Genomic DNA, 16,321 nt, shown 5'->3' with positions numbered 1-16,321 from the left:
AGTCACCGTGCCCCCCCCCCTTAATGGCTACATCTAAACAGAGGCTCTAGCTTCTCTGCTTGCAACTACTTGGTTGGGGCATGAGTTTGTGCAGGCCCCCTGGGTCCAGATCTGCAGGGCTTGATGGAAGGCACTTTTTTTAAAAATTGCTGTCAACATTAACATTGGTTCAGTCTTGTAATTGTTTTAAAGTATCTGGAAAATGGCCTATAAAAGAGCTTGATAGTGGTGCATCTACCTCACGGGTGGAGTCAACGAGCTCAGCAGAAGAAAAGCCAAGCAAGCGGGAGTCAGTGCAAACTTTACAAATGCCTTGCAGCAGCAGCAGACTTACTAGGTGCCCCACCTTGTGGCCACACTGTGTAGCAAGGGGGTCTCTAAATGAAGACCAACTGTCACCTGCCTGCAGGAGATTGCAGAGACTCAACTCCTCCCTCCTTCACTCTCCCCACAGGGTCTATTCCCCCCCCCCCAAAGGAAAATAATCTCATGCATCTGTGGCAGAAGCCACCTGCTAATCCCACCATCCAGCTCAGCTGAAAGCAGTGTTAATCCCCATGTGAAAGCATAAGGCCACTGCCACAGTTTTAAACCAAATTCAAAGCAAGCATTAACGAAATACTACTGGCCAGATCCATTCCAGGCTGCTGAGAAAATGGCTATAGTCACATATTGCAGAGGTTTTACGCAGGCAAACTCACAAGGCTATGCATTTCCCACCAGTCCAATCAGTGGCGAGAGTACATCCTGACATGTTCCTTGCCTACGAACCTCCTACCTACATGTGATCGAGCACATCTGGTGCGGGTGGGACAAACAAAACTCATTCAGGGCAGTGAAAACATGTGGCTTGGTATTTCTCAATAAACACTAGCCTCCAGCATTTCAAGAAGTATCTGCCCTTGGGCAAGCAGGCTTGCAGGTTAGAGGCACTTTTCTTTTATGGATCTCTTAGGCACAGTAATTAAAACTTAAAACATAACTGTGGCTTTCACACCGGTCCCTCAGCCAAGTCACAAAGAACATGAGAGAATTCACAAGAGCAGTACAGGTTCTTGAGCCATTTAAAACGACAGAGCTCAAGCTTAGCTTAGGTGTTTCTACTCCACAGTAAAGGACAATGTCTTCTTTGCCTCCATCCAACTTACTGAACAAATCCATGTGCATAGACACACACACACACACACACACACACACACACACACACACACAGAGTTCTTTGGGGAGCTTCACTTCTTATAGTAAGTAAATGTGTTTTAAGTTCCTACTAAGAGTCTGGGAAATGGCTCAGTCAGTAAAGCACTTTCCTGGTAAGCACGGAGACCTGCGTTTGATCTGCAGAAGCCACAGAAAAAGTAGGGCATGGTGACAAACGGATGTTTCCCAAATGCCGGGAAAGGCAAAACAGGTAGATCCTGAGGTACACTGGCCACCCAGGTCCCAGGGACAGGCCTTGTTTAAACAACAGTCTAAAGACAAGCATCTAGCCTCTGGCTTTCACACACATATCCTCATAAGCATGCACATATTCTGTCTGTCTCTTTGTCTGCCGTGTGTGTGTGTGTGTGTGTGTGTGTGTGTGTGTATGTATGTGTGTGTGTGTGTGTGTGTGCATGCGCACATGTCTGTCTGTCTGTCTCTCTGAGAGAAATTGTGTGCATGCATGCATGTAGATGCATGCATTTCTCTCTCTCTCTCTCTCTCTTTCTCTCTCTCTCTCTCTCTCTCTCTCTCACACACACACACACACACACACACACACACAGTAAATTTTTAATTAAAATGTCTGTTTAAAAAAATCAGTCCTAGTTTAAGGCAGTAATCATTTCTCATTCCCATTTTTATTCACAAATATTCAAGTGAAGATGAAATTGCTAGTAATACGGTTATTTAGAGGAACACTGAATATCAAGCATTCCCCTTTGGAATGGCCACATTTTCAAAAACACTGACCATCCCTGCAGGAAACTTCTTGAGCAGACAACACCCTGGTTCAGGGTCACAGAGAAGGAATGTAGGGTCAACGAAACAATCCCTTTGCACCTCACCCTGTCCCCCTCCTGAGCTGGAAAGAGAAGATTTTAAAGCTCCGAACTCTTGACATGAGAGCCTGTGACGCTAAGGTACACAGCAGTCCCTCACCTTTGGTGACAGCCACATTCCTGGCATGTTTCTCTCCCCCATCAGCTGGAATGTATGCAGAGTTTTAAGCTGTTAATTTCTACCCAAAGACGCAGACAAAACCAGCTGCGAAAACACAATTAGTGCAGTAATTTAAAGAGTTTCCTATTTTGCTCAGTTTGAAGGCATTCCGCAGCCTGTAGCAGACATTATCAAAAGCCTGATGAAAATACTGCCCTAAAACAACATTCTGGCACAGAGGTGAGGACAAAGAATAACATTGCCACACATCAATTTATCTAAACCTGTCCCCCTAAATCCAGGGTGTGGGATGGCCCACTGTCCCCTGGAAATGAGGGAGGGGGCAATATTTTAATTATTATATCAGGCTGGTGTTCTCTAGAAAGGATTAATTAGCTAAATACTGATCTTATTCTTCCTTATTTTTGCACCGAAATACTTTGAAACTAATTTCAAGAACGTGTTTCTTCAGTGGCAGAGTCTCAGCATGTCCTTTCATGTTCTGGGGCAGAACACATTGGTGTGGCAAGTGTCTCTGACTTTGAGCAATTGAAGGAAGAGAAGTGAGCAGACAGCTGTGCGGCCACTGAGGGTACGTGGGTTGTAGACTGTATAGTCTAAGCTCACGAGAGAGGGAGCAGCAGGCCTGACACACCTACTGAGCAATTCACTCAGATCACTGCCACTCACGTCCTCATACTTGCTGGGCACCCCACAGAGCTCTGTCTTCAAACAGCTCACACCCTGGGAGAAAAGGGAAACATATTTCTAAGCAAGATGGAACTCCCCAGGGTGGAGATGGGAGGACGGACAAGACAACAGAAGGGCGAGTAAGGTCCAGGGTGTGCTTTGGTGCTGAGCAAGGCTGAAGATCACTAATGAATTTTGTTCTTAAAGAATCAGCCAGGAGGATCTGACATTCCAGCAAGCTTGTGAGGAAGGCAAGTCCAGGGCAGTCCTTTGGGATGCATGATTCTCTCCCAGCCTGATGCCACTCACAGTGGGGACATGGACAGGCTAGACAAGGAAGGGGTAGGGACTACAGCATGAACATTTCACTAAGTAGACCCCACCCCGTGCAGATGTCTCTGCATCCATGGGAAGATGAATTCTCAAGGTAGGTGATGGGAGGCGTGATGAAACTGTTGGACAGTGGGTTGTGGATGGCCTTTGCCTGCAGGGCACAGCCAAGGGGCAAACCAGGTATAGTGTGCATTTGGGGAAAGCTCCAGTAAAGCTCCAGGTATATCCGACACTGTAGCATCATGAGTAGGGAAAAGGAAATTATACAAAATATATCGCAGTCTAGTAATAACCAAAGATTACGACTGGGGGTGAGAGAGAAAAAGGAGCCTCTTTGGATTTCATTTTATCCTCATGATCCATAAGAAAATCCTATCAGTAAAATCAATAGAAGAAAATAAAAAGTTGCCCGTTTCGTGTTTTTCAAATGTCTTGCTGCCGGGAAGGGGGTGATGGTTTGTAAAAGCTCAGATGGCCATTTCTGTTGTTAAACACAGTACAGAGCCAAAGAACTTAACCCCACAGTTGTGCCTAGCGCCACGGAGGAGCGTAGTGGTCTAACTTTATCCTGCACAAGAGGAACTAGCTGTAAAGACAAAAGAAATGTCACCAAATGCCAAGAAAAGAAGAGACAACTATGACTATATACACAAACAAAGGGGGGGGGGGACGGGACTCCTCGTACAAATGCCACAGGGCTGGAGAGAGGAAGATGAACACACAACAAAAGTTAATTCAACTTCTAAAGGTGCTGTACTCTTTAAAAGCTTTATTCCAAGGAGTGGAATGCACACTCTAAGCTCTGCACTCCACTAGTTATTGAAATGTCTGTGTGAACTGATGATGTGACTACTCCATGGTCACATGGCTATGGGAAGGTTTTTATAAAGCAGAGTACGTACATTTAGAGATTAGAAATGTGGGGATCACTTTGTTTGTGGGGAGAAGTTGTTACAATCTGTGAGAATTTGAAAATCTAACGTGCTACCTCTGGCCATTAACTGAGTTGTACTGAGGCCATTTGCAGCAAGACAAGAATGGAATCTGAGTCTGAGGAGAAAGAGATTAGAAACAGAGAGGAAAGGGTTGCAAACAGGATCCGTGCCAGAGGGAAGATTCCAGTAGGCTCCAGGAGGGAGCTGAGAGCATGTCGGGGAGGCAGATGCACCTAAGAGGCAGAATCCAGACATTTGGAGTTGAAAATGGTAGGTGGCAGGAGCCAGCAGAAATAAATGGTCCACATCTTATCTGAGTCAAATCAGCAGTTTGGTTTGGAAAGGGGTCCACTTTCACTCCTCCTGCTTTTCAGCACCAGATGTTTAAGCTGACAACATGACCGCTCCGTAATATGGTTAAGGGATTGGTGTTTATAAGATATGAGAGAGAGAGACCAGCCAGAGGCATCTGGAAGAGTCCAGAGCAGAGAGAAAATATTAGATTATACATGGCCAGCAGGCTGGACCTGGCCATGAGAGAAACAGGAGCAAAGGCATGGGGGGAGGGGGACGGGGAGACACAAAGAGGATGACAGAGAGAGCGGACAAAAGAAAAGGAGAGAGAGAGCAAAAGAAAAAATGGAGCTCAAATAGCAGGGTTGTAAGGAGAACGGGGAAAGGGAAGCTCCGTCATATAGCACATATATGATTTAAAAGTGCATTTTTAAAAGTCAGCAATTTCTGATTGTTACCAGGTGCAGTAAGGAGGCATGTGCCCCCACACCTTTCATCACAGCATTTTGGAAGTAGAAGCAGATGGGTCTGTCCTTGTTAGGGACCAGGCCTCGTCTACATAGGGAGCTCATCTACAGAGCAAAGCCCTGGCTCAAAAAATAAATTCATTGATTGAATTAAACTAAGCAAACAATCCGTCTACTTTATCCCTAAGAAACTCGGTAAAATGGCAGTGAATTGAACACCTGCTGGGGCTCACTGCTTTTAAAGAATGGAGCTTAAAAGACTATAACATGCACCAAGACATTGGGAAAAGGAGAAGGTTATCCTGTGGGTGAGTATTTACTACAATTATCTTGTAACTTGATGGGGAAACTTCAAAGTTTTCCCACATGAATTTTGAGCATTGAATTAACAGGCAATCCCTTTGAAACAACTAAGTGAGCAAGAGTGGCCTCTGGCATTAAAATCGTACATGTGTTGGCTTAATGAAGTTGGATAATTAAAGGCTAAACTAACCTTGCTGTTAATCCACCAAAGAGAAACAAACAAACAAACAAACAAAAAACAGTATGTGAATGTCTGCTAATATAAAAGTAAATATTTGAATAGAGACCCATAGGCTTGGTGGAAAATATCTTTAATATTTGTATATATTTAATATCTTTAACACAGTCTCCAGCTGGCCACTAAAAGTGCTTATAATTGCAATATTAGTAATAACAATGAAGTAAGATCCAAAACTGGACTCTCGTCTATGTTTTAAAAGGATTTTTTAAAAAATTCTCTTGAAGTTCCATGTTTAAATAGTGGCACACTCATCCTAGTCTATTTCAAAATGTCAACTTGTCACATCCAAGAATCAATGAGTCTCCACTGAGGGACTGGCCAGATGGAACTGGCCTGCGGGCATGTCTGTGGGAGAAAGTCTTGACTGTTAACTGACTTTGGTGGAAGAAGACCTCTGTGGGTGGCACCATCCTCTAGGCAGGTGACCTAAGGCTGTATAAAAAAGACTGGTAAGCATAGGTCTGAGAGCAAGCCAGCAAGCAGTGCTCCTCCATGGTCTCGGCTTTAAGCTTCTGCTTGAGTTCCTGCACTGCCTCCTGACAGCAGTGGACTAAGATAGTGAAATCTAATTCCTTCCCTCCCCTAAGTTGCTTTGGTCAGTGTATTTTTATCACAGCATCAGGACACATAAATTTAACTAACCCAAAAATAAACTTTCCAGGAGTCACTCATGAGTTCCCCTAACAGTATCTAGGATTTAAATTTGAAAGTATAGAAACAGTTCACACAGCATGGGTCAACCTTGAACTACCAACATTTGGTCCTAAGCGGTTTTTCTTCTATGACAGCCAACCTGTGTGCCATGCAACAGCACGCTGCATCCCCGGTTTCTACTCCTCTGATGTCACCTGTCTACCCTACTCCTATGCCATGTCAGTGACAACCAAAAATGTCTTTAGGCTAACACACATCTTAGTGTGGTGTTAAAAACAAAGAAACAAACAAACAAAAACAAAAAACAAAAAAACATTGGTCGTGAATCATTGTTAAGCCAATGTGTGACCATCATCAAAAATTTTGAAATCAGGGACAAGCATAAATCTCATTCACACCACTGTTATGTGTATATGTTCTGAGAGTTCAGCAGAAGGTTGTACAAGTTACTCACTTGTAGTACAAACACTTGAAGCTGAGGCAGAGTGCTTACTTAGCGTGATAAGACCCTGAGTTTAACCCCTACCACAGGGTTAAAAGGCAGGTAACGGTGGCACACACCTTCACTTTCAGCACTTGAGAGGTGAAGTCAAGGTCACCCTTGACTCTGTGTGTGTGTGTGTGTGTGTGTGAGAGAGAGAGAGAGAGAGAGAGAGAGAGAGAGAGAGAGAGGGAGGGAGAGAGAAGGAGGGAGGGAGGGAGGGAGGGAGGGAGGGAGGGAGGGAGGGAGGGAGGGAGGGAGAGAATCAAGGTTTAGGCCAGCCTCGGATATGTGAGACCCTGGCCCCGTGCCCCTCACTCCATTCTCTGTTACCATCTAGGTTAACTGCTTCCACTATCACTGCTGGTCACTGTGAACTACATGGCTCACAGGGCCATGTAGAGCCCAAAGCTGGAATTCTGTTCTGACCACTATTAAGCTATGTACCCATCAAGGTCTAGGTCTCCTCTACCAAGAAGCCTCTGCAAGACAAAAGGAACACGTGTGCTCGCCAGCACGTTCAAATGTGGCTCTCAATTTGTGGGTTGAGACACTCCTGATAGGCAATTTATAAATTCCAACTAAAGCATATAGTGAACCTGGGACCAGGAAGAATGCCAGGTATCCAGAAAGCAGATTTCCCAGTCTTACGCGACACCCACTGTGCGCCCCGAAACGAGCTGACACTCCTGCTGGCCTCCTGACTTACCTCAAAATCTCTGAGTCTGGGGGTGATTTCCTCAAGCAAATGTAAGTCTCTGGAAACCTTGGTCTTGACTTTATTCCATTTTCCTCGGACATCATCGAGTTCTTGTCTGTACATTTTCCCCATGTCAGGAAGCACGTTTTTCTCCAAAGTCTTAGTTTCTTCTGAAAGTTTATGTAATGTAGGTTTTTGATTCTCAAGGATTTCATCAAGGGCCTGAAAAGAAGTTTCAAAAGCACAAAGATGAACATATACCTGCACAGATATAGTAACAGGAGCGATACACATACAGAAAAAAGGAGACAAGGGTACCTTACTTAAAAATAGTAAATTAAAAAAAAATAGGTATTCTGAGAAAAGTCAAAGTTTTCTTCTCATGAGCTTTACTAGGATGACATAATGTATTCTGTACCTTGAAACTACTGTAACAAGCACACACACAGCGTGGGCCAAGAGCCCAAGGTCAAAAGTCAGTCTTTTTTATCAGGTATAACAGCGTAGAGCAGTGGCTCTCAATTTGTGGGTTGAGACTCCTTTGGGGATCTAATGACCTTTTCACAGGGGTTGCATATCAGATAAGATTCCTAACAGTAGCCATTGCAGTTAGGAGGTAGCAATAGTACAGTTGTGGGGGGGGGGCTCCACAACATGAGGAACTGTATTAAAGGGCGACAGCATTAGGACAGTTGAGAACCACTGGTATAGAGCCTTAGGGCCACTGGAACAAAGAATTAGAGAAGTGATTTAGTCTATATGAAAATTATTTAAGTGGCTCATAACAGTCATCCCAGCACTTGGGAGACTGAAACAGGAGGACTGCTGTCAGTTCTAGGCAAGCACACACCACAGAGTAATGCCCTTTCTCAAAAGGGAGGGAAGGGAGGGAAGAGGAGGGGAGGGGAGGGGAAGAGAGGGGAGGGGAGGGGAGGGGGGGAGAGAAAGGAAATCAGTTCAACTAATACACTTCGCCTCATTTTAGGAGAGATATTTAGCAGATTAGGAACAGGTTTAGACTTTATATGAACTATTACGAACTATAAGAAAATACATTTTTCCTAGTAGCAATAATGTGTCTTTTATGGACCTCAGATAAATTATTATCATTATCAATAAATTATAAATTATTACAGTTATACAATTATAAATTAAATATAATTTTAAATTATTATTGTTATATATAAATAATTGTAAAGTCTTAGGCTTGCAGGTTGGCTCAGCAGACAAAGACCTCAGCCACACAAGGCTGAAGATATGAATTCTACCCATTGCAGAGAGCACCAAGTTCATCCTCTGAGTTCAGGGTAAACCCACCTCCACAACAATACTGATCATAAATAATCATAAGCAAAAAATAAAATGAATTATATTTTAATCTGTTGGTCTGTGGACAAAATTCTCATCATTTTTAAAAACTGACTCAAAATGGCCTTTTGCCTTTTCTTTCTTTCTTTCTTTTTTAAATCACTGAACGCCCACTTGAACTATACAACATGAACTATCAAACACGGTCAGGGAGGTCTCAAAGACATATTACCTGTTTTTCTCGCAAAGCCTGCTCCACTGCTGTGAGATCATTCAGGGTACTCAGAGATGTCTGGGCTTTCTTTTCTGACTCATTTAGCATTTTTTTCAGCGTGTTCAACATATCCAAATAGGCAGGTCCTGGTTGACTCTTCAGTTCTGATGATTTAAACATACTCACTTAGGGAAGACAATGGCAGGACATTAATATTGTTATTGTCTGCACCATTAATCTTCTGAATATAGTAACTAGGCTCCAATAGATAATAAATTAGGCACCATGATCACAACTGAAAAGGATCTCTGTTGGTTAATAAACTCAGTCATCCCTCTGGCATTTCAGACAGACAGACCATGGCTTCATTCCTTTGGAGGATGATGTTTGTAATATTAACTGGGTATCATTTTTCTTCATTTGATCGTGATGAAATGTCTCTGTGAAGCTCGAAGGACAACACCCCTTTTGTCTCACACACTCTCCCCTTCACCAACTGCTACACAAAGAATAAAAGGAAGCAAAGGTCCCTCCGCCAATGTTCCTGAAACCCCATGAGTATGCACAAACCATATGGGAACCCTACAGACTGTAAGGAACAGGGGTGGCTACCAACAGCCAGCTAGCACAGCATCTCCCTCTGTGCCTCTGAAAAAATCCCAAACAATCGGCGTTTGTACAGAAGAGGAAGTGAGTCGAATGTGAGGCACCAAGAGGTGAAGCCAATTAGCAACATAAGTTAAGCAGCCTATTCCTGATCCTTGTCAAAACCCAGGGCTGGGCTTGCACTTGTTGTCTAGGATAGAAGTCTGTGCTAGCTTTTATGTCACTTTGTAAGTTAACTGATTCCACAAGCAAAATGCATGAAGGCTGGAGTTCAACCATGTGCCTAGCCTGAACAACGCACTGCTGGATTGCAACCCATGAACACAAAAGGAAAACGAAAGTCTTTCAGAATTCAATATATTCTACATATACAACTTCACAGCTTGTGAAATTGGTTATTTATTTATTTGTTTGTTTGTTTTCAGTTTAGGTGTGGTTTGGATTTTTTTTTTAATTTTTGTTTTGTTTTGTTTTGTTGTTTTTGTTATTGCTTTTTTCCCCTTTGGGGTTTTTTTTTGGGGGGGGGGGTTTGAGACAGGGTTTCTCTGTGTAGCCTTGGCTGTCCTGGACTCGCTTTGTAGACCAGGCTGGCCTCAAACTCACAGCGATCCGCCTGCCTCTGCCTCCCAAGTGCTGGCCCCTTTGGTTTTTTAAAGACAGGGTTTCACTGTGTAGCCCTGGCTATCCTGAGCCTTACTCTGTAGACCAGGCTACCCTCCAACTCAGAGATCTGTCTGCCTCTGCCTCCCAAGTGCTGGGATTAAAGGCATGCACCATCACTACCTGGCTTTTTTTGTTGTTGTTGTTGTTGTTGTTGTTGTTGTTATTGTTTTTAGTTGCCTATTTATAAACAAACGTGAGCACAGGAAATGGTTTGACTGTGTTGTAAGACCTCAAGCACAAGGGTGCAGGGGGAAACAGTATGAAGAACCGAGATGAAAACTCAGACACATTAAAGGTCTAAATAATAGGAGTGATTTTTAGATGAAGGCAAACTGAAAGATGAGACAGGGACAGACAGACAGAGACAGAGGGGAAGGGGAGAGGACGGGGGAGAGAGACACAGACAGAGGGGAGGGGGAGAGGACGGGGGAGAGAGACAGAGAGGTGACTGCAGTGGAAAGCAAGGTTTACCATTCTCTAGTTGGCGCTGGCCCTCCTCAAAAGCCTTCTGCACAGCTTGATAGTGACTTCGAAGGTCATCAAAACCTTGCTGGACAAAACCTGGGACAGAGGGCTGAGACGTCAGGGCTGAACAGCTTGCACACAGGGTCTCAATTCTGGGGCGAAGCTCAAGGAGATCTGTGAGTTCCCTCTAAGGAAGAGAAAATACGGTCACTTCACTCCACTGAAGGTAAGCGGCCCAACAAAAAGCTATGAAAAAAATGAACGCAAAGCTCATGATACGAGATCCATTCTCTCCGACCCTCTGCTTTCTCTTCAGATTGTAAAAACCTTTTCCTTTTACAAGATGCGTCCTCTTGGGCTATACAGATACGGCTCTCACAGGGTAAGAGCACTTGCTGTGCAATCATGCAAACCTGAGTCTGGAGCCCCAGCATCCATGTAAAAAGGTGGGCATAACTGCTTGGGGCAAAGCTAGCGTTGTGGGAGGGCAGACACAGGGGGATAGCTGGGAACTAGACACCAAGCTCCAGCTTCAGAGAGAGACCATGCCTCAAAAGAATAAGGTAAAGTGTGGTAGGGCAGGACACCTAATGCCCTCCATTGTCTACTCTGAACACACACACACACACACACACACACACACACACACACACACTGAAATGATATACGCTCTTTATATATGAGACTCAGCTCAGAAAGGCTATATAGTCCAGCCATTTCTCACCCTACCTGGCAGGAATCTGTTAAGCTCTGCAAGGGCTGCTGGGGTGGCTTAGAGAAAGCCGTGTCCCTCAGCCACTCTTCCTTCGCCTTGACGGTCTTTTCAAGAGCATCAAGCTCCTTGAAATAAGCATTTATATCTTCCTGGAATTGGATCTTCCTTCCCAGATCTTCCAGATGCTGACATATCGTCTTCCACTCTGAGGAAACCCTTTCCAGAACACTGTTTATTTCTTCAGTCGAGAGGCCTTCTACACAAACGAGAAGGTCCACGTGCATCAGAGCAGACACTTTATTTAGTCATACCAAAGTTGTCTAGAAGTGCTCCTACATACTGCAACACAGTGAGTGATGAGGCAGTGTCACATGGGTATCCCCTTAGGTGCCTTCTACACAACTAAAAATCAGAACGCTACACTAATAATTGGGTGTGCTTTAACCCCTTGACCCAAGAAGAGTGGGAGCCACTAAGAGAGCAGGTCAAGGGTGGGGTAGCTATCTCACGTAGAGCATCAGCCAGTTCCTCTTCCACAGAATGTTTGCTTCCACAGCTGACACTCTGGCACTTGCCTAGCTTATAATCTGATGCAGGCACACAAACTCAAATGCCAGCTTTTGTGCAGAGTTCCGACATCAGAATATGGCCTCTGCCATAAGAAAACAAAGAAGACGGCTAGCAAAACTCAGAGCTGGCTCAAGTCTATGGTGACATATGATGGCAACAGTCCCCTTGCCTGCAAATAAATGAGTACATGTAGGAACACTGAGCCAGGAGTCAAGTTAAAAAAAAAAAATCATTAGCAAGCCTACTAAGCACTCAGAAAAAATATATAACTAAATACAAACAGGGCCAAAATAATAATAATAATGGTAGCTACTTTGGAGACATCTCAAAAATGCCATTATATTATGTTAATCTTATAAATTTTTAACATGTATGTACTTATTTCATAGTGGGAGCTGCCCACGTGCCAAGGCATGCCATGGAGGTCAGAGGACAAACTGCTGGAATTGTTTCTCTCTTTCAAGCATGTGGATCCCAGGAAAGGAACTAAGTCATTGGGTTTGAGGACAAAAACCTTTATCCACTGAGCTATCTTTTCTAACCCCTGCAAATCTTAAAACAAAACAAAACAAAAACAAAAACAAACAAACGCTCACATTTTAAAAAGGTACGCAATGTTTTTAGAAATAATAAAAAGTTATGTATTACGATAGGTCTTTTCCATATCCTTTCCAGTGCTATAAAACACCATCAAATCATTTTTAAGTGAGCATAATGGGATATGGGAAGTTAGCAACAGGATCTTTCCATTTGGCAGACATGTGTGCTGGTCAGAGAAACTCCGACATCTTCCGGATGCAAGTGAGTAAGAGAGCAGCGAGACCAGTCTCCTCTGTAAACATACATGATCAAAATCCACAGTAGTAAAAACTTAAAAGGAAAATGTCACGAAAAAACAATAATTCACTCCTGCTTCCACAATCATACAAATTTCGAAAACTGTGTGTCACAGTACATCCCCTGGAAATGGGAAATGCGCGTGCCATGGCTGAAAAGGACCACCCACATGAGCCACTAAAGTGCACTCCCGCCATGGAGCTGGAAACAGAACAGGAAACCCAAGCAGAGCATCGACATCACAGGCTGTGTGCCAGGAGCACTGTTACTGGAGTCAGGCACAAGAAAAGCATCATTTTTCTTGACAACCGTGTGAACATGGAGATGCAAGCTGTGCTTTGGCATGGCCAAATATGTGCATGCTGGCAAACACTCAGACACAGAAAATAAAAATAAGTCATAGGGAAAAATTCATTCCAAAAGTAGTAATTACAAAACAACCTGTATATACAAAAAAATACATATATTTAAAACTACTGGCTTAAAGGTTTTTGTCTGACAGTTCTGCCACGCTGTGCCTGGGTTGTTTGTAGCTTTGATCAAGGACAGAAGCAGACACCAAACATATACAAAGACAGGCAAGGGGATCCCACCTCAACCAGGGTTGGATAATATCTGAAGTGCACTTCACATTGTTAAAACTGATATGAATGTTAGTATGCTCATATGGTAAGCATATTATCTGTTTTCCCATAAATAAAAATGTGGGGGGAGGGGTGACCTAACTCCCCAAATAATGCTCCTGGAGTCTGCTTACTACTATAAGCAAGAGGCCTGTCAGAAAAATAGACAAGCAGGCTGCCTTTACGCCAGCCTCGGCTGCAGGGAACATCCCACAGGTGCCTTACGGAAGGATGTGACAGTCATGGCTACAGCACAAATCCAGCTCCTGAATGCAACAACCATGAGCGTTTCGAACTTTGCACTCAACATTTTGCTAGGACAAGCTTCAGTGGTCACTAGATAACACTGCAACCGTTTCCACCTAGCCCCAAACAATACCATCTTCCCCAGTGGCCTCAAAGCACTAATGTGGCTGCAGCAAATTTACAGTGTACAGTACAAGTATACAGTACACTTGTGTAAACACAAAACTTTATTTAGTTTGGAGGTTTTCTACGGTTGGTACAAATACCCTTTCTCTGGCTACATAAATGGGCTAAGGAGCTCAATTGGCGAACTGGCTGAAAAACACACCTTATGCTGCCACATTACCCCCAATAAAAGTCTTCCCCTGAGTGGCCTTTTCTTGCTTACTGTCAGGTGGGTGGGCTTAGGAAGTGACAGGAAAACAGAGCAAGGGACTGTGGCAGTAACAGCAGTGAGATCAAAGCAGGCAGCTCTGAACCAGAGCAACAGTGGGGGCGGGGTGGGGACTGGCTGCCTGGCAGCTTTGGAATAGGCAAGGAAGACCACCTGCCTAGTGTGTGCAAAGCCCTGGATTCAGTCCCTAGTGTGTAGTGTGGGGGTGAGAGTGGGGGGGGGGAGGTTCAGGGAAGGAGTTGGGGAAAAGAAGGAAGGATTAGGAGAGTGGGGAACAGAACCGAGCAGTCCCTGGCAAGCCAAACCTAAAAAGTAGCAAGGGAGTGGGCTGCTTGACATCTGAAGACAGACCTGAAAGATTGGCAGACCAAGTCGCAAAAAGAAAAAAGAAAAAAAAAAGAAAAGAAAAATGGCTGTCCATACAGCTGCAAGATAGGCAGAGCATCTACTGGGACAATGGCAAAAAGAAGGCAGAGGCAGCCAGGTCCTGAGCGGCAGCAACAGTGACTGACCACAGCGCCAGCCATTGCAGCAGTTGAGCAGACAGCAGGAACAGGGAGAAGGTGGAAGGAAACTGAAGCGAGGGTAGAGCAATGCTCCTAAAGAGAGAGATAAAGCAGTACTGCAAGCCACCCCCGGAATAGACCGAGAAAGCTGCCAAGAACCAAGAGTCTTAGCCACCACAGGCACAGAAGCGATAACACTGGCCACTGGCCAAGGTGGAGGAATGCCTGTACCTATGCCCACTCACAAGGTACAAAGCAGCTACTTTCTAGGGATGAAGAGTCCCCCCGCCCCCCTCTTCCTAGGCCTACACAGTAACTCTGATGCTTTAGACAAGCATCCTACTGTGGGAAGCCAGAGCCAGAGCTGTTACACTAGAGGGCACTGCCTGCTGTTGCTCCAGCCTGCTGAGGCCCTGCTCTGCTACCCCAAGTGAAGTGAAGTGCAGAAGCCTAGCACCTCCCTTGCCTATCCATGATTTCTATAGGGGTGGAGCTAAGAGCCCAGCCAGCTGACTGGCGACAGAAGTATTTTTAGAATCAGCAGCAGGTGTACAGGAAATGTACTTCTCCGTGCCCTCCTTCTAGCATTCTCAAGAAGACAGGTTCTGCGCTGCCTGGCCAGTCCCACTTGCTCCTACATATGTGCTCCAGCTGGCGTGTACCCACTGCAGTTCCTGCCCTCTATCGCCAGCTAAAGCAGCATGTGACCCTCGCCAGATTGGAACCCCCACCCCCACCCCAGTCTTTGACTTTCTCAGCCTATCACCAAAAGGTCCAATCCTAGCAAAGAAATAACTTAACACCCACAGCAGAAACAAACACTGTCTTGTGTAGTAAGTGTTGGCGTCTTTACTGCTTGTAAAATTTTCAAACACAAGTAACACTAAATTTAAGTAGAAAAAAAAAGTCTCTAGAGTATATTAATGTGATCCTCTGAGAATGACCAAAATTCAAACATTAGTGATTCTCCTAGTATCCATTTGACACAGCCTAGCATCATCTGAAAGAAAAGCTTCGACTGAGAAACTGTCTACATCAGACTGGACGGTGGGCATTGTCTTGATTGCTAAAAGATATAGACAGTCCAGTCCACTGTGGGCAGCACCATTCCTTAGGCAGGTTAGTCCTAGGCCATACAGACCAGGCAGCTAGCAAGCAGTATCCTCCATGGCTTCTGCTTTGAGTTCCCAGCCTGGCTTCCCTCAATAATGGACTGCGATTCTGTAAGCTAAGATGAGCCCTTTCCTCACTTGAGCTGCTTTGGGTCATGGTGTTAGTCAAAGCAACACAATGGAAATAGAATAACTTAAGGCAACTTCATACCCAAGATGTTGCCGGCATAAAACACTCCCCCAGTACCCTCATCGATGTATCCCCAAAGGTGAGGTCCTAAAAATCTTGTGCGCTGTTGGATTTTAATTGCTCTGCTGAGGTTTTCAAGGTTTCTAGTTTTCTGACCCCCATGTGAGAGCAGAATGACTTTTTGATTTTATCTGTTTTTAATAAAAAGCTTCAATATAAGATTTCAGTTTTTAAAAGATTCTGCTGCCTGAAAAAAAAAATTGACAACCAGCTTTCCCCTCCCCCCGCCCCCCCCCCACCCCTGGCTTTTTCTATTAAATGTTTTATGTTTTAAACTGCAAATATTAAATGTGACCTTCTAAAATAATCTGAAAGAAAAACCCCCTGCAGGGTCTCACCTTTTCCCATTTGCTCCAGAAGGATTTGTCCGGTTTCATTCAGTTCATCCAGTCGGGGGATTCTTTCTGTCTGCTCTTTTTCTAATCCCTGGAAATAAAGCCCAAATACAAAATACTGAAAACTTTCCTCTCCATATAAATGCTGATGTTATTTTAAAACCTCGAATCTAGAGCCCTCTCAACTTTTCGTTAGGTATTTCAAAGTTTATCTACAAAGCACCACAATGAAAAACT

At 44.3% G+C, this 16,321-nt stretch overlaps 1 protein-coding gene across 8 annotated transcripts in view; it reads right to left on the bottom strand.

The window, feature by feature from the left end:
- Positions 1-16,321, bottom strand: part of UTRN (utrophin) — a 490,767-nt gene that overhangs the window by 319,362 nt on the left and 155,084 nt on the right. For all 8 annotated transcript variants that reach the window (XM_084777015.1, XM_084777016.1, XM_084777011.1 and 5 more), the window contains 5 exons: positions 16,088-16,175; positions 11,226-11,467; positions 10,503-10,683; positions 8,781-8,926; positions 7,250-7,462 (listed from right to left, as the gene is read on the bottom strand). In XM_084777015.1, the coding sequence (XP_084633141.1) occupies positions 7,250-7,462; positions 8,781-8,926; positions 10,503-10,683; positions 11,226-11,467; positions 16,088-16,175 (870 nt within the window). The remainder of the gene's footprint in view (positions 1-7,249; positions 7,463-8,780; positions 8,927-10,502; positions 10,684-11,225; positions 11,468-16,087; positions 16,176-16,321) is intronic.

The sequence above is a fragment of the Acomys minous genome, assembly GCF_964271855.1.
Source record: "Acomys minous genome assembly, chromosome: 3".
Classification (NCBI taxonomy): Eukaryota; Metazoa; Chordata; class Mammalia; order Rodentia; family Muridae; genus Acomys; species Acomys minous.
This window is presented reverse-complemented; position numbering and strand designations above follow the sequence as displayed.